At 41.7% G+C, this 27693-nt stretch overlaps 1 protein-coding gene across 1 annotated transcript in view; it reads left to right on the top strand.

The window, feature by feature from the left end:
* The window catches only part of LOC124805386 (myrosinase 1-like), a 53088-nt gene that overhangs the window by 1177 nt on the left and 24218 nt on the right, over nt 1-27693 (top strand). The window contains exon 3 of the mRNA XM_047265948.1: nt 7807-7901. Within this exon, the coding sequence (XP_047121904.1) occupies nt 7807-7901 (95 nt within the window). The remainder of the gene's footprint in view (nt 1-7806; nt 7902-27693) is intronic.

The raw sequence follows: 27693 nt of genomic DNA, 5'->3' as shown, positions 1-27693 counted from the left end.
CAGCACTATCCAGGTAAACAGCATCTCAGTCTTATTCTCAATAGTTCTCTCGGCTGGGCTTTTTTTAACTTGTTTCTCTCTTTCATCTCGTGTTTGCTATGCTCTCTCCAAACTTCTATCAATATTTACTCGTCCACTGACTATTCCTTTCTCTTCTTAATAACCACCACTAATTGATGCCCCAATATTAATTGTTATCTGAACACTACTATATTTACTTATATAGCCATGTTTTTATTAGTTTATATTGAATTATCTATAGTGGGATATCTAATTTTAACAGAACTTTGTCAAAATTATGATATTTAATATTCGTATTATCTTACTTAACTGGTTTCATAGCAGCCCTCCCTTTTTTATTTTTTTTATTGTTTTGTTTCTACTATCTATGTTGTTTCACACATTATTTTTCTGTTTCTGCCAATTTTGTTCTTTTGGTCACAAAAGAAAATTTTTTGTTTTCCAATATCCTTCCCCTGCAGTTCTTTTTTGAGCTCTGATCCCAAGTTCTGCTGATCCCTCCATCCAGGAGACCAAACAATGGATGTTTGTTTTCACAATCATTTCATTTCCATTTTCTATTTGTATCCAAAATAGATTTACCTTTCCTCTCACAATTTTTTCGTATACGTTTCAATTAAATATAGGTTTTTTCTTTACATTATACCTATTATTTTTAAACCATATTTTATATATCTCTTATCTCTCTGGCTTATACCTCGTTATGCATTCAAGCACACACAGTATAATGACCCAGATTTGTCTTTCAAAAAGGTACATTTCTCGTTATGGATACTTTTAGTTAAAGCACTGCTGAATTTAGCTGAGTCAAGCCGTCGTTCTGCTGCAACGTTTTCCAGATAGTTTCCTACCTGTCAACTTCAAGCAGAGTGTCAGGTTCGTGTCCTCTCCGTGTTTTATAGATGCTGGATCGCAGGCTTCTTTGCCTCGTCTTCGACGGCAGCGGCTATCACGCGCCTCCGGAAGGGGAATTGCGGTCCACGGGGCGGGATTGTGGGAGGCGGGGGGGAGGGAGGGGGGTGGACCTCACGGCCGGTGATGGTGGGGGCTTCCTGCGTCCTGGCCCTGCCTTCGCCGGTTTCGCATTCGAGCGTTCTTGTGGTATTTCTGTTATCGACTCATACCACGCTGTGCTAAGTTGGAAACCGCTATCTCGGTTGACAAGATTATAATGGACTCGTTTCTACACAGCCTCTTTAAAAACCAAATCCCAGAACCCGCTCGCCCTCCATACCATATTTGTTTGTTCGAGATCAAACATATGGTTTTCGTTGAGACTGTATTCCGCCACTGCAGGTTTCTCCGTTTGGCCTAGGTGAACGCACCTAACGTGTTCTGAGCAGCACTGCGATTCACATCACTGAGTCTGACCGAAGTAGTGTTTGCCACACTCGCAGCTGATGCTGTAGACTCCAGCTGTCTGTATTCCTAATATGTTCTTCACTGGGCCCAGCGTATTCTTGACTTTGACTGATGAGCGACAGATGGTTTTAATGTGCTCTTTTCTAATATCCTGGCAACCTTTGCCGTGGGCGGCCCAGCATACGGAAGGAACGCCAGACGCGTACTGTCTTCGTCGCTTACTTCTCTCGTTGTTCTTGCTCAGTTGGAAAGCGCATCTTATCTGCGTCTCAGCATAGCCGTTCCTGCGAAACATTTTTCGTCAAGTTCTGCACTTCGGAAACTAGATTCTCCTTGTCGCAAATGTCTCGTGCTTTTTGCACCAGTGTGGTGAGCACGGATTTGTGTTGTGTGGGATGGTGGCAGCTATCCACGTTAAGGTACAGGTCGGTTTGTCTTCTTCCTCTAAACAGAATGGGCTAACGTGCCATCAGTCTCCTTCTTTATCATAATGCCGAGGAAACACATCCGTTTTGTTCCACCTCCATGGTGAGTTTAATATTTTAATGTATGTCGTTGAGGCAGTTAAGAAATTCTTGTAGACTTTCTTCCCCATGCGGCAAAATCACGAACGATTCGTCCACATAGCGGTAGAACACTTTCGGTTTCATACACGTCGTTTCAAGAGCCGTTTTTTCGAAGTATTCCATGAATAGATTTGCGATACGTGGCGGCAGGGGGGAACCCATGGCTACTCCGTCTAACTGTTGGAAGAATGTGCCTCTGACCACGATGTCATCTTTGTCCAGACGTCCCTCGAAGTATCTTCACAAAATCTGTCGAGTTTTCGACATGGTGGGGACAATGACACACGAGAGGCTTCAATAACTGCGCCATGTGTTTGGCAATTCCATAAGTTGCTCAATTTATTGTGTCTGCTATTGGACGTAGTGGAACTCTCTTCTTGTATATATCTACAAGCGTGACGATATCGTAGCTCTGGGATACAGCCTTCTAACCATATCCTTGTCCATGCCTGAGTTGTTTAGCAGTGAGATGGTCTTCTCTGTCACAGCTGATGTAGGACCCTTTGTAACCTCCCAACAGAAAAAATAGGTATAACATTCACATTTAGCGTAATCTTCCAACAGTTTACTACTCCGTAACCTCACAATAATAACGTGACTAACCTCTCAATAAAATTGTGGCTCACTTATAACCTTTCAATAATTGACTGTGAATTTAAACTGGTAAATTTTGAACGTCAGCAGTGCTGCGTCATGGCCATTCTGAATAAATTGAAAATTCTTACCTCAATAAGGATGCCGGATAAGGCGTATACATCTGCTCCTATAAGAAATTTTTCTGGCACAGCCCAGTGCAATGCTGGCCGATAGATTTGTCATGTATAAAAAGAAACGACTGATTTTTCTTTACAATAATCGGGATGACCATGGATTGGAGAAATTAGTAAATTCTTTAAATTGAGATGAACGACTGTCAAAGGTTTATTTTTATAAGAAAGATTATTACTAAGAGATTTTTTTTAAAAACATTTACATGGGACTTGATATAACAATAGTACACATGCGCGAGGCTGCTTTTACTTTATACTACAACGCTCAGGCACCGCCATCGCTGCACACGACTGTCCCAGCCAACTCGATACACCAGACTGCTAGCTACTACTACTACAACTACTACTAACACAGTTCCTACTGCAGCCAACACTGCCCTCTGGTCTGAGATTCTCTTATAGCTTACATATCGCAGGCAGCGCGTGAGAAATCCATCGAAATTACATCTGCTCGAGTGCACTAGCAATAAATTCCTTAGTCATGGACCTCTTACATCTTTTTTCACTTGTTTGTAAGCTGGATTCTGTAGGACGATCTCAGTCTTCTGCCAGTAGTCAACTGATCGTAGCACTACTGTCACATTGCCTTTGTCTGCCGCCAGGACGACCATATCTTCGTCTTCTCGCAGGTCGCGTATCGCCCTGCATTCAGTCGTGGAGATACAGATTTTCGGCAGGAAATGACACGAACGCGACACTTCGCCTGAAGATGACAAGTAGAAAATTTCTTGAAACGTTGTTGCAGAATGACGCTTTGACTGAGCTGATAACGCGAGAAGATTTGCCGAGAAAGTCTAAATTATGACACTGCTCAATTGTTTACGAAATATTTCTAATAGAGGCGCTTTCCCATTTGACCTGTATTTCCTATAGAGGGTTGCAGAAACAGTCTGAAAAGCTTGTAAGGGTATTTCAGGATAGGCTTCTACTGATAAATACTTGTTAAGGAAAAAAGTTTATACGTTGCACTGTTTCCGAGCTACAGTACTTTGAGTTGAAATTAGTCAATCAGGTTGTTGGGCACGAAAATTCAAGCGGAGCGCCAGATACAAGTAGTGTCATATACAATTAGCGTAGATGATAGCGCGCAAAACTGCTCAGCCTTTGCCTTGGGTTCGATCCTTGTTACCGTACCAAGTTCGGTTCTTGTGTCGTTCGATTTTAGGAAAACAAACGGCGAATACGTTTTGCGGCACCGTCTCTGGCGGGCCGCATGAAATTGCTCGCGCAACAGCCTGATTGTCTAATTTCAATGTTAATAAACTCGGAAATGGTGCAACGTATCGAATTTTTTCTTAACTACTATTTCTCGGCACAGCCTACCCTACAACACTCTTACAAGCATTTCAGATTTCTTGACCTCTTAATTCCTTTCTGGCTCGAACAGCTAAATTTTATAAATTTGGAGATCGAAGTAGTAGATAAAGAATAATAGTTTTACAGGTAAGACTTAAGGAAAGATTAATTTTGTTCTATATGTTGTGTTTAATAGTGTTTTCTGTATGAAGGTTACAAATTTTATAAATGAAAAAACACGTGATACTGGAGTAATATTCCGCGATATTTATTATTTTCCCAACTACTTTTTGACTGTTATGCCAGTGTCAGATACAAACATAAATACGTGAGCAGTAAAAGTTTTGTGGAGATAAAGATTTTAAAATAGTGGAACTACAGAGTATCTCAGATGATTTCCGAAGATGGAAAATGTTAATGTTTGGTTTTGTATTAAAACAAGAGGGATTACTTCATTAAAACTGTGATGTGAAAATATTTAGTTTGATAAAATATGTAACTTATTAAATAATGAACTATGTGAAAACCTGAAATAGTTGTTCTAAGAGGAAAAATAAATTGAATAATATGTAGTAAACTTTGTAGACGTGCTCCAAGCTGATGACTGAACCAGGTAATCTTGTCCTAAAAAGGTCCCATCTTGCAAACAGGTACAGTGCAATATGTGGGACTAAACAGGTAAATGAAGCAATTTTTAATAGAGCAAGTGAAACTACCGTAAAATAAAGGAAAAAATTCAGCATTTCAGTACGAGGGGTAATTTAGAAAATAGTCTCGATGGATATATACCACATATGAAGCGGTTTCCTGATTGCGTCATTTTGGCCACCATATTTTATCACTCTTATTCATTTTAAGCACATTTTTTTGACGACGCCTAAGACCTCGAAATTGGTCGCAAAACAAACTAGGGAAATACACTCCTGGAAATTGAAATAAGAACACCGGGAATTCATTGTCCCAGGAAGGGGAAACTTTATTGACACATTCCTGGGGTCAGATACATCACATGATCACACTGACAGAACCACAGGCACATAGACACAGGCAACAGAGCATGCACAATGTCGGCACTAGTACAGTGTATATCCACCTTTCGCAGCAATGCAGGCTGCTATTCTCCCATGGAGACGATCGTAGAGATGCTGGATGTAGTCCTGTGGAACGGCTTGCCATGCCATTTCCACCTGGCGCCTCAGTTGGACCAGCGTTCGTGCTGGACGTGCAGACCGCGTGAGACGACGCTTCATCCAGTCCCAAACATGCTCAATGGGGGACAGATCCGGAGATCTTGCTGGCCAGGGTAGTTGACTTACACCTTCTAGAGCACGTTGGGTGGCACGGGATACATGCGGACGTGCATTGTCCTGTTGGAACAGCAAGTTCTCTTGCCGGTCTAGGAATGGTAGAACGATGGGTTCGATGACGGTTTGGATGTACCGTGCACTATTCAGTGTCCCTTCGACGATCACCAGTGGTGTACGGCCAGTGTAGGAGATCGCTCCCCACACCATGATGCCGGTTGTTGGCCCTGTGTGCCTCGGTCGTATGCAGTCCTGATTGTGGCGCTCACCTGCACGGCGCCAAACACGCGTACGACCATCATTGGCACCAAGGCAGAAGCGACTCTCATCGCTGAAGACGACACGTCTCCATTCGTCCCTCCATTCACGCTTGTCGCGACACCACTGGAGGCGGGCTGCACGGTGTTGGGGCGTGAGCGGAAGACGGCCTAACGGTGTGCGGGACCGTAGCCCAGATTCATGGAGACGGTTGCGAATGGTCCTCACCGATACCCCAGGAGCAACAGTGTCCCTAATTTGCTGGGAAGTGGCGGTGCGGTCCCCTACGGCACTGCGTAGGATCCTACGGTCTTGGCGTGCATCCGTGCGTCGCTGCGGTCCGGTCCCAGGTCGATGGGCACGTGCACCTTCCGCCGACCACTGGCGACAACATCGATGTACTGTGGAGACCTCACGCCCCACGTGTTGAGCAATTCGGCGGTACGTCCATCCGGCCTCCCGCATGCCCACTATACGCCCTCGCTCAAAGTCCGTCAACTGCACATACGGTTCACGTCCACGCTGTCGCGGCATGCTACCAGTGTTAAAGACTGCGATGGAGCTCCGTATGCCACGGCAAACTGGCTGACACCGACGGCGGCGGTGCACAAATGCTGCGCAGCTAGCGCCATTCGACGGCCAACACCGCGGTTCCTGGTGTGTCCGCTGTGCCGTGCGTGTGATCATTGCTTGTACAGCCCTCTCGCAGTGTCCGGAGCAAGTATGGTGGGTCTGACACACCGGTGTCAATGTGTTCTTTTTTCCATTTCCAGGAGTGTACATAATTGATAGCGCCCAGGAATTCGCCAGAAGCATAAATTTCATCATTTTAGGATTTTAATTGTTCTCAGCAGCTTCTAATAGTTTTCTGGGGCTAGACTAATGCCAGCAGTTTATACACATTGAAGTCAAGATTGGTGTAAGCAAGGTTAGTTGCACAACCAACCAGTAAACTTGAAAAATTGTTTCTTCGCATTTATTTTCAAAAATGATATTCAAAAACCAAACCATCATTGGATGTGGTGCAGTGATATGACAATGGATTTCAATTACCTATGTACCAATTCAGATTTAGCTCCTTTGTGATTTCGATAAATCACTTAAGGTGGATGCTGGGATGGTTCCTACCGTTCCTCAATCGGATCCTGGGCCCTACCTGTAACTGTCTCATCATCAACACCATCTTTAATCTTCCTTTTTTTTTAGACACGTTTCAGAGTTCAGAGGAATGATGGATCTTAAATCATGCAATAAAACATAACGAATGAAGTACTCATTCTTCAAAGTAACTTTTTGGTCAATTGCACACAGTGTGCGGACTGTCTAACTGTAACTCGTTTGTAATGTAAAAATATTTAGTTTGACAAAATATGTAACGTTTTAAATAATGAACTAAGTGAAAATTTGAAACAGTTGTTCTGAGAGGAAAAATAAATTGAACAATATGTAGTAAAATTTGGAGTCGTGCTCCAAGCAGATCATTATAAACGCCATCGTACCAGTGTTTATTGGGATCCTTGGAAATATTTTAGGTTTGTGGTGAATTTTAACAGATGCAGCACATATACACACTGGTATTAGATTGGATGTTGTACACAGAAGTCTTCAGATATCTCTAAACTATAGAGCAAGGAGCCTAAGGGCTTTACGTCCGTTTTTTTTTTTTTAATTCAAGTAATTTACAAGTATGCTTATACATATAAAAATTGTTGCATAGCTAGATTTGTTATTATGAGCATAAAACAAAAACAACTTTAATTTTACCAGTTGTGCCTCTCAAATAGGGACATCTGCCCCGAATCAGACACGTTTAAAACTAATACGTAAATTGTAAATATATTTGAGAAATCCGTTCAGTAGATGTTGCTAGTTTCAGAAAAAATGTCATTCTACTGAGTTATTCACGGTTATATTAAGTACTTCCGCCTCTTTCAATAATAAGAGAAATAGTAATCTAATGGCGCCAAGTATGAAGAAATGACCATGAAAATTATTATAAGTGTTTCTTTAAATGTAAATCAGGAACCAAATCTAGTTTAGACAGTTCCTCAATCGTTTCAGTATCAACTTTGTGTGATCTATTGTTGGAATTGCACATTCAACAACTTAAACGTAGCACAAATGATGTACAATAACTGGTATTATTTTCTGATGCGAAGCTAAAGGAATTCACCCAGAGGTAATGAAATATTTAATATAAATAACAGTTTTATCTCAAATTTGTTTCAGGTTCTGTGGGAATGACATTTAGCAGCCCACATTACGAACCGTATACAAACTCTACTGAAGACGTAGAAGCAACTGAGAGACAAAGACAGTTTAAGGTGAGTCAGCGAAGTGTTTGAGAGAGCTACAAAGTTATTAGCTACCAGTCAAATTGTAATTATACGTGATTTCATTTTATGACGATGTTCTTCAATATCCTTCTATTAACGAAAAACAAGAAACAGAAAATTGTGGCTATAGACTGGGTCTAAATTCCAGTGAACTTGTGCTACACTATACTAAAATTATGCTTACCTACCTTTCTTACTGGGCCCAGAAGTCAGCTTTCGAATTCGTGTGAAAGTGGGGTCCGCTTTAACACCCTTTATAGAGCATTCTCTGTTTGACATATTTACGGCACGTCAAGAAACCTCGGGAGAAATTAGCCAGAGAAGAAATCTGTTGAATCTACCATCAACTACAAAACAACATGTGTAGTGTAATGTGCTGCGAATACATAGAAAGAAAGATCCCTTATCATTTAGCTAAAAATATAGCAGGTCAGCAACTGGAAGCAGTTAATTCCATAAATTATCTGGGAGTACGCATTAGGAGTGATTTAAAATGGAATGATCATATAAATTTGATCGTCGGTAAAGCAGATGACAGACTGAGAGTCATTGGAAGAATCCTAAGGAAATGCAATCCGAAAACAAAGGAAGTATGTTACAGTACGCTTGTTCGCCCACTGCTGGAATACTGCTCAGCAGTGTGGGATCCGTACCAGATAGAGTTTATAGAAGAGAAAGATCCAACGGAGAGCAGCGCGCTTCGTTACAGGATCATTTAGCAATCGCGAAAGCGTTACGGAGATGACAGATAAACTGCAGTGGGAGAGACGCTCAGTAGCTCGGTACGGGCTTTTGCTGAAGTTTCGAGAACATACCTTCACCGAGGAGTCAAGCAGTATATTGCTCCCTCCTACGTATATCTCGCGAAGAGACCATGAGGATAAAATCAGAGAGATAGAGCCCACAGAGAGGCATACCGACAATCCTTCTTTCCACGAACAATACAGGACTGGAATAGAAGGGAGAACCGATAGAGGTACTCAAGGTACCCTCCGCCACACACCGTCAGGTGGCTTGCGGAGTATGGATGTAGATGTAGATGTAGATGTGCTATATAGACTACGACTGAGATGCGGTAGCTTCTGGTACTCTTGCTTGAGAGAATGTTACTATTCCGACATAGTCTGTGCCTAGCACCGCATCACAAATACTCATGACAGAAAACCAAGAAGTCAGAAGACGGCTTCCCTACCAGTTCTGTACGACGTTACGGAGCCCGTGGTAAATATAATCCTTACAGACTCGAGCATAAATACTCACACATGAAGATAGAGCGCAGTAAAAAAACTCCTCTGGCAATTGGGTCTTTCAAAGAAATAGTTCAACATGCAGAGCACTGCAACTGGCATGCGAAAAACCCACTTCACAAAGTTAGAACAATATTATCCATTCACTAACCGTATTGTGTCGCAGCAATATGATCCTCAGTAGTTCAAGGACTCACTCTCGGAAACGACGCAAGAGGAGCACATGGCGTAGGCGAATTTACTTGGTCTGGATAGAAGCAAAATCCTGAATGAGCAAATCAGCCCCTGAATTCATATTTCACTGTTTAATGTTCACACTCATACAAAATAAACTTCTCGAAACTGTCTTAATTCTAACTGGCTGTTTATTCTACAGTGACTACTGGACGCTAACGCTGCACCTGCGTGTCAATCTTCTCCCCCCCTTCCCCCCACCCTAGCTTCCCTCCCCCTCCTCTCTCCCCAAATCCACCGATTTTGCCTCTATGCCCTCAGCTAGGCGAGAATCCGCACAGGCGACCATCACTCGCAACTGTTACATCAGGCCGGCCCTTGTGATGTCCATCGTTACTGCACACACTGCGATTGACACAAAATTAGGCGTTACTAATACCGCCAGATGTAAAATTTAAACATAACTGTCCCATGGGATTTACTGTAGATTTGTTTCTCCACAAAAACTATTAATTTTCATCTCACGGTTTTTCTTCCCTTTCCACTCAGTTCAACAGGACGAGTTCATTCTCTCCGCTTGTTGGATGTCTTCGCACATAGTGCACATTGCATTTTTTGGAAATCCCAAGTCCATCCACGCCCATGTTCTAGAACATTCTCGGCGCCCTGCACAGTGCTCTCACAGGGACCCTTTCCGGTGACGCTCCGACTAAGTGTCGCCAACTACACCAACAATGCGCCTCTTAAGTCTTCTCCTGATGCGCCTCTGAATGCTGTTACCTTCTGGGGACGTCCCTCTGAATATGACGTATGCTGTATTGAATATAATCAATGTACAGATTACTTATTCCTTTTTAACCACAATAATTGTACATCCGACCCCCCCAGCACGGAAAATATCGCATTTCATTCAGGCGTATTGAAAGACTCATCTATTGATCTTAAACTCAAATTAAAATTTACGTTTCTTTCTGGGATTAGGAATGCTAATGGACACAAAGATTCCAGGTTAGCTTAAGTCACAAAAACAGTATAGTTGCCACGTTTCACCTGTTAGAGACTTCTATAGAGTAAACTGAGATGGCGGGATGTTCAACACACCAGCAACTTCCTAAGATCTCATAGTTTCATGTTTTATGTTCAACCGTTTTTCCGTTGTCAGATTCCAGCGCCCATCACAGTTAAATTTTCGTCTCACTTAACGAAATCAACTATTTCTTTAATCCCGCCATACACTCGTTAAGTCTCTTTAATATCTATGGTGCTAGTAGACACACTTGTACCAATGTGATGGGTCTTGGCTTTTATCTATCTTCGCTATGCATTCGTCATTCCTTTCACAGCCTTCACCGACATTACAACTTTTTTCTTGATTATTTGACCTACAACTCCGTTACACCTATGATCTCTTGTTAACAACCTTCCACCCACCTGGACACGAATCCTGTTCTTGCCACCACACTTCATTAGATCCCATTATATCTAACTGCGACATCCACAATGAGATTTTCATTGTGCAGCGGAGTGTGCGCTGATATGAAACTTCCTGGCAGACTAAAGCTGTGTGCAGACCGAGACTCGAACTCGGGACCTTTGCCTTTCGCGGGCAAGTGCTCGGCTGTAAATAGCCATCTTCGGTGCATTTTCGTTACAATTCAACAGACTCCTGGCAGTTTTAATCTCGCAGGAAGTTTCATAACTGCGACATATTAGTTTCTATTTTCAACTTCTCCAACCAGTCCTCACGATCAAGGAATCTAAAATTCAACACTTCGACCTTCAGAATACCAGACTTGTTTTATCCAGATGACATGCTCCTGAGAAGGCCCCTCCTAGAAATACGAATGAAGGACATTCCTATCTCCGAAATTTTTTAACCAAGAGCAACGTTATCATCACAGAACCATTAATGTAGAGCTGAATAATCTCGGAAAACATAATAGCTCTAGTTTCCCCTTCTTTTCAGCTGTTCGCAGCACCAATATAGGAAGACTACGTAGGATAATGTTACAAGGCTACATCAATTTTGATTCCATTAGTAACCGTTGCGCACAGCGACTGTAGATTATATGGAAGAAGAGGCACACAGCAGTCAGTCACAATTCCATTAGTTTTTATTATGCTTTCAGATATAGATTTCGGCTGTAAACAGCCATCTTCGGTGCATTTTCGTTACAATTGAACAGACTCTTGGCAGTTCATGGCACCATATGTTCTTGCTGGTGTATAGTCACATGTCTATTTATAGCCGAAATCTAGATTTGCAGGCTAATAAAAACTAATGGCATTGCGACTGACTGTTGTGTACCTTTCCTTCCATAAGACCACGTCAGCCAATCATCTAGACTGTTGCCCCTGCAACTATGAAAAGGTTGCTGCCTCTCTTCAGGAACCGCAGGTTAGTTCATCGTCTCCACAGATGTCCTTCCGATGTGGTTACTTACACGCTACACTCAGTTGCATTTTGTTGTTTATTCTTCAGTATTAAACTGAGGGACTTTGATTTAAATGTGCCATAGCCCCCCACCTATCTACGATATGATTATAATGGCTGTAGAATGTCTGTTGGAACATCCCTTTTCATATAAATTTTGGGCGCGAAGTGAAACTCTTCCACATTTAAGAACGTGCAACTCATTTTATTAACTCTAAAGAGTTCTAATGGAATCCAGTTGCGTTTTCTATGATCAGATCTTTCGGTTCTTTGTCAAAATTGACCACTGATCTGGAAATCCTGTATTCTAACTGGTCGACATTTTACAGACTGTTCACAATGTACACACATCAAAAAAAGGTTTGCCTCGCCCCGGTTTCCAGAACTCCAGAAGGTAGACTTTGACTGGATATTGTATCACAGACACAGTCCCTTGACTGTTCAGAGATGTCACTAAACCCGCCCAAAGATGTAAAAAAGCCATACATGAGTGGGTCCGACAGCCGATCAGTTCCAGTCATTCCACCAGGAAGGAGGTACGCGGCTCGTATTGTCTGCAGTTCAAGCTGCCTAGACGGTCAATACCGCCGTTCGATCGCTTCCGTATTATTACTTTGTGCAAGGACGGGCTCTCAACAAGGGAAGTGTGCAGGCGTCTCTGAGTGAACCAAAGCAATGTTGTTCGGACATGGAGGAGATCAGAGAGACAGAAACTGTCGATGACATGCCTCGCTCAGGCCGCCGAAGGGCTACTACTGCATTGGATGACCGATAGCTACGGATTATGGCTCAAAGGAACCCCGACAGCAACGCCACCATGTTGAATAATGATTTTCGTGCAGCCACAGGACGTCGTGTTCCGACTCAAACAATGCGCAATAGGCTGCATGTTGCTTCACTCCCGACGTCCATGGCAAGGTCCGTCTTTGCAACCACGACTCCATGCAGCGCGGTACAGATGGGCCTAACAACATGCCGAATCGACCGCTCAGGATTGGCATCACGTTCTCTTCACCGATGAGTGTCGCATATGCCTTCAACCCGACAATCGTCAGAGACGTGTTTGGAGCCAACCCGGTCAGGCTGAACGCCTTACACACACTGTCCAGTGAGTGCAGCAAGGTAGAGGTCCCCTGCTGTTTTGGGGTGGCATTATGTGGGCCGACGTATGCCGCTGGTGGTCATGGAAGCCGTCGTAACGGCTGTACGATACGTGAATGCCATCCTCCGACCGATAGTGCAACCATATCGGCAACATATTGGCGAGACATTCGTCTTCATGGACGACAATTGGCGATCCATCGTGAACATCTTGTGAATGGCGTCTTTCAGGATAACGGCATCCGTCGACCAGTGTAGCCAGCATGTTATCCAGGCATGAACATTATTGAACATGCCTGGGATAGCTTGAAAAGGGCTGTTTATGGACGACATGACCCACCAACCACTCTGAGGGATCTACACCGAATCGCCGTTGAGGAGTGGAACAATCTCGACCAACAGTGCCTTGATGAACTTGTGGATAGTATACCACCACAAATAAAGGCATGCATTAATGCACATGATATGCCACTGGATATTAGAGGAACCGGTGTGTACAGCAGTCTAGACCACCACCTCTGAAGGTCTCGCTGCATGGTGGCACAACATGAATTGTGTGGTTTTCATGAGCAATAAAAAGGGCGGAAATGATATTTATGTTGATCTCTGTTCCAATTTTCTGTACAGGTTCCGGAAATCTCGGAACCGAGGAGAGGCAAAACTTTTTTTGATGTGTGTATTTCTAGAATGTATGGTAGATATTAGTATGCACATCGATATATTTTTGCGGGAAAAAATTAAAACGTAGCATTTTTCGCTCATTAGGTTGGGATTTTCGCCCACCCTATCTACAGTCAGGAGGGTGACTACCCTGCAGTAGTGCGGGAAAGGGTGGACAACAACAGCAAAGCAGAAGGACTAGCGCGCTCAAGGCTGCCAAAATTCACGCAGGAGGAAATCGAATACATTAGAGGTGAGTGATAACTGTGCTATTCGAGATATTGTGGAGTTCTCAGCAGCTGCATTGCGGTTGAAAGAAATTTCGAAGAAGGGCATTATGAGAAAAGCATATCCATGATCATAAAATTGCCAGAATAGGTTTTCGTTCATTATTTTACAAGGCATGTGAATGAATTTAGTCTGCATTTATTCGCCATTTGCATCTAAAAATCTTAATATATTCTTCAAACGCGATTGTGATCCCTCTTAACAATAAGACTTATAATTAAATGTTGTAATAATTATCCGTAATCCACGTTTCTGTTTATATGAACCGCGTAGTGATACATTTTTTTGAGTAGGTGCAGGTTTGTAGAGAAGCTGCATTACTTGACCCTATATGTTGTCTTGCTATATCTGTACAGGAAATTTCGACAAAGATCTTAGAGCTGCCGATATATTACCGATAGCGTGTTTGTAATACTTATTTCATTTAAATGAAGCAGCTGTGCGTTGAAGTCATCAATACAATTAATTATGTGAGCAACTATGTCTGCATTCGATTTTAACTACTTCATAACAATATTATTCAGTCGCTAGAATTGTTCGATTACGGTTTACTACGTTCTGAATGCTAGAAAGGTGGGAGGGGCGGGGGGGGGGGGGGGGAGTGATTGTGGTTGGGATGCGAAAATACGTGAGCCTTTAAACCGCTCCAACATCTTGAATTGAGACTCTTCTTCTACAGAAGCTGTACCGTGCACTCTGATCTTTGAACAATGCCTGATCTCTCCTGCCGGCTGAAATAACCGAAACCCACTGATAACCGATTACAGGGCGGTCAGAAACTGTCTGAGAAGCTTGTAAGGGTGTTGTAGAGTAGGATGCGCTGAGAAAAAATTGTTAAGATTAAAATTCGATACGTTGCACCTTTTTCTAACTAATTAGCACTGATCCTTCCTATTTCATTTCACGTGTAATAGTCATGCGCAAGTACCAATGTTCAAACTTTTCGCTACAGCTATGGGGAAATGGAATTTGCATCCTACGATTCTTATATCAGTCCAGACTTCACTTCCAGGTTTCATTCTACTGCCTTCTAAGTCTGAAAAGATTATTGATGGTGAAAATTTCAGACCTAGATCATTACATTTATCAACAACTGTTTGAAAGGCATACTGAGTTTTCCTCTGTCCTTCAACAAAGGAGAAGACCAATGGAATATAATGTCCATTAACTAGCCTGATTACTGTAAACAGTTGACAAAGAAACTTTGTGCAACACTAGAATATTCTATCAACGTATAATGTCGCACTGAGAAAGTATTTTAACTTTTTCGGATTCACAAAGAAGAACAATAGAATATAATGTCCCTTAACTAGCATGATTACTGTAAACAGCTGACAAAGAAACTTTGTGCAACACTATAATGTTCTGTCAACGTATAATGTCACACTGAGAAAGTATTTTAACTTTTTCAGATTCACAAAATATTACAACATTCTTCTTGGTATTATTTTCTTGCAAGAAATTTGTCCCATTAGTAGTTTCCACATTTAGCGTGTTGATAACATTTATGAACCCCTTCAACATTCTTTGGCAATTTCGGCAGAATTTTCCGCCTACCTGGGTAAATAAATTTACGAAAGCTGTCGAAATTTCTGTTATTTTTTGCTTATCTTCTCTTTTTAAATTAGCTTTCATGGACTCTCACAAAAATCTTCTATGGCTTTTCTCTTCATCATACGAATTATTTTTTTGCCTTCGAATTTTGTCATAAGGAATTTCCGTGTGGCCAAGGTCTTCTTGAATCTCCACGACATCCAGTTTCATAATAGAAACAGTTTTAATAAGGCTTCTGCAACCCCTAAAGATGCATGTGCATTGTGCTCTATCACTTTTCAGCACTTTTTGAAACCCGAAGGTGTTACCTTTCGGAAGTAATATTTTCCCTCCCATTCTGCTTAATGAAACTGCAAGCGCGTCGGAGCTCATGTCCACTGTAAAAAGATCTGAGACACGAGTCCATAAACCGCTATGAGGCCTCGGGGATATTACCTGCAGGCCACTTGTCTATTTCGAGAGGAGTGGGGCCTGTTACCTGTGGACCTATTTGGTTTCTGGAGGTACAATTCCTGCATCCGTGTAACCTACAACGCACGAATACTCGGTGTTTACCACTGAATACCAGTATTTGAGAATGAGAGCACTTAATCACTTGCAACACACTTTACACTTAATTTGAAACGGTTAAGAAATGTTTCCTCGCTGACAAGCCCCAAAAAAAGAAAAAATAAAAAAAGTTTATCGCTTACTACATTTTCGCAGTTAATGCAGTAAAACTGCGGCATGAAGCATGATGCTTTAATTTCTTACTTTTGAACGACTAACTGTATTCACGATGCATTTTTGCAGACAGTTTTCAAATATACCACAAAATGGACCCAAAAAACTACACTAGTGTCCTTTAAAATTGCTACGCCAGGAAGATGACGTGCTTCAGACGCGAAATTTAACCGACAGGAAGAAGATGCTGTGATAAGCAAATGGTTTCTCATACTCAAACAGCTGTTGACCGGCGTTGCCTGGTGAAACGTTGTTGTGATGCCTCGTGTAAGGAGGAAAAATTCGTACCATCACGTTTCCAACATTGATAAAAGTCGGGTTGTAGCCTATCGCGATTGTGGTTTACCGTATCAAGACATTGCTGCTCGCGTTGGTAGAGATCCAATGACTGTTAGCAGAATATGGAATCGGGGGGTTCAAGAGGGTAATACGGAACGCCGTGCTGGATCCCAACGACCTCGTATACTAGCAGTCGAGATGACAGGCATCTTATCCACATGTCTGCAACGGATCGTGCAGCCACGTGTCGATCCCTCAGTCAACAGATGGGGACGTTTGCAAGACAACAACCATCTTCACGAACAGTTCGACGACGTTTGTAGCAGCATGGACTATCAGCTTGGAGACCATGGCTGCGGTTACCCTTGACGCTGCATCACAGACAGGAGCGCCTGCAATGGTGTACCCAACGACGAACCTGGGTGCACGAATGGCAAAACGTCATTTTTTCGGATGAATGCAGGCTCTGTTTACAGCATCATGATGGTCGCATCCGTGTTTGGCGACATCGGGGTGAACGCACTTTGGAAGCGTGTATTCGTCATCGCCATACTGGTGTATCACCCGGCGTGATGGTATGGGGTGCCATTGGTTACAGGTCTCTGTCACCTCTTGTTCGTACTGACGGCACTTTGAACGGTGGACGTTACATTTCAGATGTGTTACGACCCGTGGCTCTACCCTTCATTCGATTCCTGCGAAACCCTACATTTCAGCAGGATAATGCATGACCGCATGTTGCAGGTGCTGTACGGGCCATTCTGGATACAGAAAATGTTCGACTGCTGCCCTGGCCAGCACATTCTCCAGATATCTCACCAATTGAAAACGTCTGGTCAATGATGGCCGAGCAACTGGCTCGTCACAACACGCCAGTCACTAATCTTGATGAAGTGTGGTATCGTGTTGAAGCTGCATGGGCAGCTGCACCTGTACACGCCATCCAAGCTCTGTTTGACTCAATGCCCAGGCGTATCAAGGCCGATATTACGGCCAGAGGTGGTTGTTCTGCGAACTGATTTCTCAGGATCTATGCACCCAAAGCGCGTGAAAATGTAATCACATGTCAGTTCTAGTATAATATATTTGTCCAATGAATACCCATTTGTCATGTGCATTTCTTCTTGGTGTAGTAATTTTAATGATCAGTAGTGTATTTCAATGTACGAGACATAGTTCAGAAGGCATGACGTCATAAACACTGAGATGCTTGAGAAACTGCTGCATCATGCATGACGTTTTAGTTTATTGCTTGTTTACTAGCAACTACATTTACAACACATTTCACAGACAGTAGCCACATGTACCACACGATGTACCTGTGAAGTTACATCATTGTGCAGCATACAGTTCAGGAGACATGACATCTCAAACATCAGTCTGCGTGAAACTGAAGCTGCAGGGTGAAATTCGCTGGAGATACAAGTGAAACATGTGCACAAACAGGTGTGAAATATGTTAAATATATGTGCAATATATCTGACATGTGCCTACACAAGCAAAGAGGTCGGTAAAAAATACATGTTAAACCACTGGAACGATTTCAAGTAAATTTGTATATTTGGTACACATATTATTGGTCAAATTGCATGCTATGGAATATCGTCTTAGTTACGTGACTGGCTTCCTGATTTCCTGTAAGAGATATCAGTTCGTAGAGGTAGTGTTACAGGCCCTCTGTTGTTCCTTATCAATAAAAACGATTTAGGATGCTATCTCAGCAGCAGTCTTGTTTGCAGATGATGCTGTCGTTTATCGTCTAGTAAAGTCATCAGTTGATCAAAACAGACTGCAAAACGATTTAGAAAAGATACCTGTATGATTTGGAAATTGGCATTTTACCCTAAATAACGTAAAGTGGGAGGTCATCCAAACGAATGCTATAAGGAAACCGTCAAACTTCGGTTACACGATAAATCAGTCAAATACAAAGGCCGTAAATTCAGCTGAATACCTGGGAATTACAATTACGAACAACTGAAATTGAAAGAATAAATAGAAAATGTTATGGGGAAGGCGAACCAAAGACTGCGCTTTATTGGAAGCACGCTTAGAGGATGCAACAGATCTATTAAAGAGACTGCCTACACTACGCATGTCCGCCCTCTTTTGAAGTACTGCTGCGCGGTGTAAAGTCCATACCAGATAGGATTACCGGTGTACATCGAGTAAGTACAAAGAAGAGCAGCACGTTATGTATTATCGAAAAATAGCGGAGAGAGTGTCTGTGATATGATACAGGATTTGGGGTGGGCATCATTAAAACAAAGGCGTTTTTCGTTGCGGCGAAATTTTCTCACGAAATTTCAAACATCAAATTTGTCCTCCGAATGCGAAAATATTTTGTTGACACCGGCCTATATAAGGAGAAATGATAGTCATAATAAAATAAGGGAATTACTGTGTAGGTGGTTCGATGAATCCTCTGCCAGTCTCTTAGGAGTGATTTGCAGGATACCCATGTAGCGGTAAATGTACAGTCTGGAATGACATACTGTTAGGATAAGAACCACCAACCACTATTGGGGTGAACGTGATAACGTGGAGACAGAAGGGGGAGGAGTAAGTGGACAGATAGCTATGGGAAAGGCGGAGATGGGAAAACTGGAGCTGGACAGAGAGAAATGAGCAGAGAGAGAGAGAGGAGAGGAGGAGCTGGACAGAGAGAGGAAAGAGTGTGTAGGCAGAGACAGGTTGCCGAAGAGACAGGCAGACAGAGGGGGGAGGGGGAGATGAACAGAGGAGGAGAAGGAAATGTATGGGAAGGGGAGGAGATGGATAGAGAAAAGAACAAGGAGACGGGGGAGCAGGAGTTGAATAGAAAGAGGGGCGAGAAGGAGGTTGACTATCAGAAGACTGGAATAAATACATACACAAGCACCGCCAAGTACTCAGCTACTGAGTATTGATTCGTAAAGGACCACGAATTAAATTGAGCATGTGTTAGCTTTCTGGTTATAGCATCCAGCGCTGCAATTAGGACGTTTCCTCTGTTCTGTAATTCTTTCCTGAGAGCCTAAAGAACCTGTAAATTATGGGACTCAAAATATAAATCATGAATACATCTTTATCACAGCCCAATAATGTGTTAAATCTGTCCGCGTGATATGTAACCAACAGCAATTGCCGAAACAGATCCGTTCACCTCTCTTGACCGGACCTGAAATCTAATCATCTGCGAAGGAAACTCGCTTACTATCAATGTGCTGTGAGACTGGAATGCATTAACTAATTTCCGACGCACCCCCAGTGTAGGCTGGCAATGGCAAAGAAAGCGTTTCTGAACTAGAGAAATTTGTTAACATCGAGTATTGATTTAAGTGTCAGGGAGTCATTCTGAAAGTATTTCTGTGGAGTGTAGCCATGTATGGAAGTGAAAAATGGACCATAAATAGTTTAGACAAGAAGTGAATAGAAGATTTCGAAATGTGGTGTTACAGAAGAATGCTGACGATTAGATGGGAAGATCACATAACTAATGAGGAGGTATTGAATAGAATTGGGGAGAAGAGGAGTTTGTGGCACAACTGGATTAGAAGAAGGGATCGGTTGGTAGGACATGTTCTGAGGCATCCAGGGATCACCAATTTGGTACTGGAGGGCAGCGTGGAGGGTAAAAATCGTAGAGGGAGATCAAGAGATGAATACATTAAGCAGATTCAAAAAGATGTAGGTTGCAGTAGGTACTGGGAGATGAAGAAGATTGCACAGGATAGAGTAGTACGGAGAGCTGCATCAAACCAGTCTCAGGACTGAAGACCACAACAACAACAACTCAGTGGTCGTGCACCGTAAGCTATGCTACGATGTTCAACATGATGGCGCCCATGCCTGCAGTTTTATACGCCGTGAAAGGGTAACATAATTGAATTTGCAATCATAACGAAGGGAAAATATAACGTACATCGCCGTGATCAACATCCATTCAACTAAGTGTAAGTAACTTATGAGCTTCCGTTTTCTACGTGCAGGCACACGCCCAGATTACTACTTGCGGAATGATGGCAACAAGTGATGCCAATATAATCTCGTCTCAATAACTAAGCTTCACCACGACATGTGAACTGAAATGGTCCAATCCAATCCTTCATTTGTGGTAGAATCACCATAACAGCACAGACTTCCACCAGACAAAGGCAGTCTTCTCTCTAAAAACACGCCTTCACAAATAACCACCCAAGCGAAGCTGGAGCAGACCATACATCGTAATATAATGATCAGCTCTCTGATAAGCTCTCTTTGAGACAAGGAGCTAATGGGCTGCAACCCGTCAAAAATTCCCGTCGACCGAAAACAAACTTGTTGTGTTGGCTTAAGAGCCAACACCGTGTTACTAATGGAGGCCGAAATGCACGCGTTTTAGCTCACGCAGGCTGGCATGAGGAGGGAAGGACTATACTGACGTGAGATCTGGAACATGACAAGGAATTAGAATTCAGAAAGCGGGCGTAATTAGTTTGATACTTAACTTTAATCCAGTAATGATGAACGTCGCTCTTGACGGTACATGAATCACAATATCTGCTCAGAATACATTCTTATAGTAATTGAACATGGCGCCTTGCTAAGTCGTAGCAAATGACGTAGCTGAAGGTGTGGGGCAGCGGGTGAAATAATTGGTTATATAATGTAGAATGTAATCTAGAAAAAAATTTATGCTCAAGGCATACAATCATAAATCCTATTTAATTTCAATTTATTATTTCTGGGCCGGAACACTGAACAAATGCTCGGAGCATTCCTGATACATTTGTATTTTATTTACTTAGCTGACTCATCTTCGATTACCTTATTCTTAGAGATATTATTAGTATATTTGGTTAGTGGTTGTCTTCTCAGCTTCTTTGTACATGTGAGTAACTTATGGTAATAGTACAGTTCTGAGTGTTTAAAACACACTACGTTTAGTTGACTACTAAATCCACTTATTGGTCCTCTGCTGCTGTGTCAGTTCCACATCTGCAATTATGTACTTAATTCATCGAAGTGTATTTATGCTGAGCTATAAATAATGTTTCATGTCTGCCATTATGTTACTCAATTATGTTGCTAGTGTATGTAGTGTGTATCAGATCGAGTGGAAATGGATTGCCACGTGAGCAAGCTGATCAGCTGCAATACACTATAGATATGAAATAAATGTGCTATCCTATGCTTTAAATGTTAATAGAGTGAGTGTTAAATAAACACTCACTCTATTAACATTTAAAGCATAGGATAGCACATTTATTTCATATCTATAGTGTATTGCAGCTGATCAGCTTGCTCACGTGGCAATCCATTTCCACTCGATCTGATGCTGAAACCACAGGTAGTCTCTCTCGACCTACCACTAAAGTGCATTAAGTAATTATGGACGAGCGTAAAGCTAAATTCCTTAAACCTATAGGACACCATGAGCTGCTCTGTCTCATCTAACATAAGGGTACCTATGGTCGCATTCACGCCTCCAACTCATAACCTCAACACGTGTAGGTGTGTCCTGTCACACACTACACCAAATAACAGCCAGCTCCAACCTTATAAATATTTCAAGGACGTGTCCTTCACGTCTCAACCACAAACACTGTTCAATTCTATTACACTGCCATTCCTTGCTACACAAGGTGAGTTCATTTTTACAACTTATCTGCATATTTTTCATAACACTTAGCAATCTCTTTTACTGTTAATTAGTTAGCTCTACAGCATACAATAGGTTTCATTGCCACTTCACATCCTGCTTGTACACAAATTTGTATATTTTTTTTAAATGTCATTGTGGGACCATTTCCAATAAAACAACAACTTTGTACTTATAATATTACCAGGGTTCTATACATACTTGTTACTCAAATACATTTGTATCTTAACTATGTCATACTTCCCTGTTGCGTATGTCACTGTTAGGTTTGTCACATTAGGTATTTTCTTCACTAATCGGTGGATAGAATGGTTACAGAACTCATGGCTTGATAGCCATGACGGAAAATTTTTGTATTGCAAAGAAGGAGTCGAAACTTTGGTGGATAGGAAAGATGAAGATTGAGTGAAATCTGAAATGGGGAAGAAGATCTCACACAGCTGGGACTGCACAGCTGCCACACTGTGTAGAGGTTACAGAACAACCTCCTCCCTACAGAATTCATTAGTTTATTATTGGCTTGATAACCATAACTGGAAATTTAATGTGTTGGAAAGAAGAGCTCGAAATTTTAGGTGGATAGAAAAGATGAAGAGTGAGTGAGACCTGAAAAGGAAAGATCTCACACAGCTGGGACTGCACAGCTGCCACACTGTGTGGAGGTTACAGAACAACCTCCTCCCTACAGAATTCATTGGTTTCAGAAAATTTTCGTATTGGAAAGAAGGAGTCGAAATTTTTGTAGATAGGAAAGATGAAGAATGAGTGAGACCTGAAAGGGAAAGAAGATCTCACACAGCTGGGACTACACAGCTGCCACACTGTGTAGAGGTTACAGAACAACCTCCTCCCTACAGAATTCATTCACTACCTATGAACTTCTTTAGGTCGATCACGTTCTTCAGACCGAATAGCTTTTTACTCTTGTCCAAAATAATTGCTTCTTCTTCTTCTGTGTTTAGCTTATTTTTACTAAGATTAACATCTTCGTCCCAATACCTCCTATTTTTCAGAACTCGTATAGGCAGCTCCCAAGTTTCGTCATTAGTTACTACATGTTTATCAATAAAAGATACCGTAATTACTCCGGTTATCGGCAAGTCCATTTTTAACTGACTTCTTTCAAAGTCAACAACACTCTGATATTTTGACAAGAAATCTATGCCAATTAAAACCTCAATACTGAGACAACGTACATTGATACCCAGCATATTCACTAGTATTATAGGGTGGCCTATTCTAGTTTGTACAGGTGGTTCCTCAAACTCATCCAATAGTTCCTTTTGGATTTGTTTCCAACTAAAGTGATCGACATCTGTCTTCATGTAGGTCAAAGTGTGTAGGGGTTTCCTGAATTACATTTTCAGCTGCCTTTTCCAGCCGGTCTATTAATTTCAAATCGAAACACCGCACGACTTCATTACATTTAGTTTGCTGAACATGACCCAAATTACTGTAACCTGAGCGATTCTGCGCCTCCAGACCGGGCATAACACTAGTTACAGCTAAACCACTTTCATTATTATCGTCGGGTTCCTTCTCAAGTGACAACTGGTCACAGCAACTGGGTTCATCGACCCCCAACAGGCTATCCTCTACAGTCTCACTTGCCTCCTGTCCTAAATCTATTAGTACAGTATCAACATCCTGCACAGGCACTTTAGATAAGAGCACATCATCCTCATCGTAAATATAAGCATGAATTTCTTCTTCTTCTTCACCTGACAATTCAGTATTTTGTAGCTCTTCCCTACCATTACACTGTTGCGCCTTCTCTTTCTCTTCCCACTTAGAAAGCGTCTCTAACACGGTATCTATCAAATACTGTGAGTGATCTAATATTTCTGCTGTATCCTTAGATGCTACCGACCCCTCATCCACATGTTCAGTCTGAGTATTCTGATCTGTCTTACCAATTACTGTAATTACTGGCTTAGGAAAAGTAACCGCCTGGTGAGCGCCAGTGTCCTCATAGACGGGAACTAGTTTTCCTGCCTCGGCCTACAACTGTTTCCTTTATTTCCATTATAGCTAACTGGCACAGCATTGCTTTCCACACTGTTGTTTACCTGCATAATTTTGTTCAGAACAAAATTACTATCATTTGGATGCCATTGTTGGTTCTGATAATTATTTCTCCAATTCCTACCTCTCTTAGGATGGCGAACACCTACTGTTCTGATGTTTACATTGCCATTCTACTCGTTCTTAAAATTACTATTAGTGTTATTAGCATTTGTTATTACATGCTTGCTCCTCATTGGCAGCCACACGCTCTACATGTTCCAAATATTCAATGAAGCGATCCAGACTGTCTCTAGGGGCAGATATAATTCTAGTTTGCCAATAACATTGCTGTTTGGCTTCAAGACCTTGTATTATCATTTCAAGTTTTAGCTTTTCGGCCAAATGTGACAAACGTGAGATCCATGACCTAGCAAACTCTTTAATAGATGCCTTGCCTGCATTGAAGCGTTTTCCACTCAAAAATTCTCTCAACACTTCATTTTGCTTATTGCTAGACCAATACTCATTAATGAAAGCTGTCTTAAATTCCGCTAATGTTTTACACTTCAACATAACATCAGCTGACCAACGTATGGCGTCATCTGCTAAATGGTTTCTAATAAATGAGATTTTCTCTCGTTCAGACCAAGTTGGTGGAATCACATCTTCAAAATCGTTCCAGAAATCTAGTGGGTTGATATTTTTATCTGGATCGAACCGCAAGAACTGCCGACACCCGATGAAAGCGGCGTTTGCAGCTACAACTTGTTGCATACTACTATTACCAGAAGTTACTGAAGCTACTTTACTCTCAATGTTAGCAGTGTTAGTACTGATATTTTCTACTCTCATTTCAACATTATCTACTCTTTGCACAATATGAGTAGTATCAGTTTTGATTGCGTCTAGTTCTGCTTGACATATATTTACTTTTATATTAACATCTTTAAACCTATCTGAGCACAGTTGAGATTCCGCTTCGATCTTTTCTGTTAACTTGTGTTCCAGCTTCGCATCTTCCATTTGGAAGTCTTTGCGAACCTCAGCAACTTCGGATATTACTGCTTTATACATTTCAGAAAATTGTTGAGCAACCTTTTTCTTAATATCCTCATGATTGTAATCAATTTTATAATTCAAACTGTCCAGATCCTCTTTCAACTTATTGCAACCAGCCTTGAAGGTATTGTCCATTACCTCCAATCGTTTATTCAAATTAGTTTGGCTGGCCACAATCTCATACTTTAATTCAGTTGTCATTTTAGCATTACTGGCTGACATTTTTGCATTACTGCTTTTGATCTCAGTTATTTCAGACTTTAATTCAGCATTACTGGTAGCTACTGCTTGTAATATAACATTTAAATCAATAGCCCCAGTATCTTTGGGTTGCTCACTAGCTGGCTTCTTATCACCCTCAGGTGACGAAAAACTAGCTCCAACACCAGAATCATCAAAACTAAATGAAACTTCTGATTGATCAGTCATATCTAACTTCTCCTGTTTAAACTCTACCACCTCTGATGACTGTTTCGTTTTTAACTCATTAGTTAAACTATCATCCAACAAATTAACAATTTCTGATTTCTGCTTTACTACAGGGGTCTCTATTATTGAATCATCACCCCCTTTCGCACTACTGTCAGGAGACAATACTTCATATTTCACTTTAACATTACTATTGTCAAGCATATTTACACATGAACCATTGTCTAGATTTACAGTTCCCTCAACAGACATAGGTTCTGATTTAAGTTTAACCTCAGTTTCCTCTGGCGGTTCCGTCGCCGACAGTCTTTTAGTGCAGGTTAGTAAAATTTTTAACAGCTTTTCACTTAACTTAGTTCCTTCTGCACGGCGTATGGTGTTGCCGGCGCGGCGTACGAGGATTACTGATGCGACGCGGCACGTTAAACTGCAGACGGCACTTCAACGGCTACTGTGTGTTTGCGTGACCCGCAACTGCAGGCGCGGCTCCGGTTGCTCCAGAGGATGACTGCGGTGAGGCGAAACTGGCTTCTCGCGATGCCGGCAGTGCTGCTAGACTCAGTGCCAGCTCCGTCAATCCAGCTGCGTTGTTAATCCAATTGCGTCGTCCACATGCACACGTAACACTGTCTATCACTGTTCCATTGCTCAGTTGCCTGTCGCATTTCACTTACGAATCCTAATATTTAAAAATCACTTTCACTTTGACTCAGTTTGTTTCCTGGCCGATTAGCAACATAAGTGGGGCGGCGGGTGTAATTAATGTTATATTAAATGTTCAATGTAATAAAGAAAAGATGCATTTCCTGGCCAATGCACCATATGTGGGACGGTGGGTGGAAATTAGTAGAATAAATATTTTGTGTTTATGCTGTTGTTTGCCGTTCTCAACACTGGCTCTCTATCTACAATATTTTCAACCATAAAGTGATTAGCAAAATGTGAAGCCTGTAATTAGAATTCCTAATGCCCACTTCATCTGAGAAATACATTTATAGCTACAGCTTATAGCTCTGAGGAATTAGGAGATTGTCTGGGATTCATAATCAAAAACCATTCTCTCTAAAAAGTTCACTATATTCTGAAAGTCACAGACCAAAAAGAATCCACACAATCCAACTACCAGAGCAGTTCAGAGGATAATGAACTGATGCAACTGTAACTGTTCAAATTAAATGTTTAAGTGAATGCTCGCCATAATTTGATGATAATGTTCATCAAACGCCATGCTAAATAATGGTAGAACGTCTGTCCCGCGGCGGCACGTGAAAATACGACATACGCAAACTGAAGATAGATCATTAAAGTCATCCCAGAATTAACACTTTACTCGAAAACGATTTCATGGTTACACGTATCCCGAGTAACTTATTACGGCATCCGAGGCTGTTTATAGCAATGATACCGACGCGACGCGACTCCCGGCACAGGTGGTGCAGTAATCAACATCTGGAGAGAACTGGGGCCTTCCTCTCTCGTGCATCGTTCTTATATATAAAGCCGCGGTGCGGACGGCTAAGAGAACGCCTGATCAAATCCGCTCTCCCGACTAGCCGCTGGGCTAGTAATGCACCACTTTAAGTTATCGAATAAATTATTGCTTCCTTTGCTGATGGCCGATGAAGCTCTTGATTTAAATGTGCAATCAGCACACAAGTAAGTAATCATAATAAAAGTCTGACGTGGCTAAGTCAAATATTTTGGGCGAGAGAATTAATTTAATTACGCTACACGCAGCAGACGAGCTCTGAACTTGCCCTTTGGAGATATGCTATCGCTATAGTTTTATAGTTATTCAGTTGAAACTTCTCACATCTTTATGATTATAGCGGATCTCCCTTCTACTTAAATTTAAACATCCTAGCTTTATTTATTCACTTACTTAATCTATCTGGTTTCCTTAATTTTTAAGACAAAAACCAGAAAATAATGAATTTCAACTAAAATTTTAATTTGTGAGATCCAGAATACTGTTTCTACTAAATTAATATGCAAAAGGAATCTAAATATAAATTTTTAAGTTTCTAACTCTTTTCTGTTGCGCCAATGATTTTTACAGAAAAACATCCAAATTTCGAAAATGGTTAAAGTTATGGAACTGATATTCAACGCACATTAATTTAGTATTACTCCTGACATGCTAGAAACGTTTCAGGTTATTTACTTAATTTTTAAAGTATTGCGCAACATTTATGACGTCAG

This window comes from Schistocerca piceifrons, chromosome 7 (genome assembly GCF_021461385.2).
Source record: "Schistocerca piceifrons isolate TAMUIC-IGC-003096 chromosome 7, iqSchPice1.1, whole genome shotgun sequence".
Lineage (NCBI taxonomy): Eukaryota > Metazoa > Arthropoda > Insecta > Orthoptera > Acrididae > Schistocerca > Schistocerca piceifrons.
This window is presented reverse-complemented; position numbering and strand designations above follow the sequence as displayed.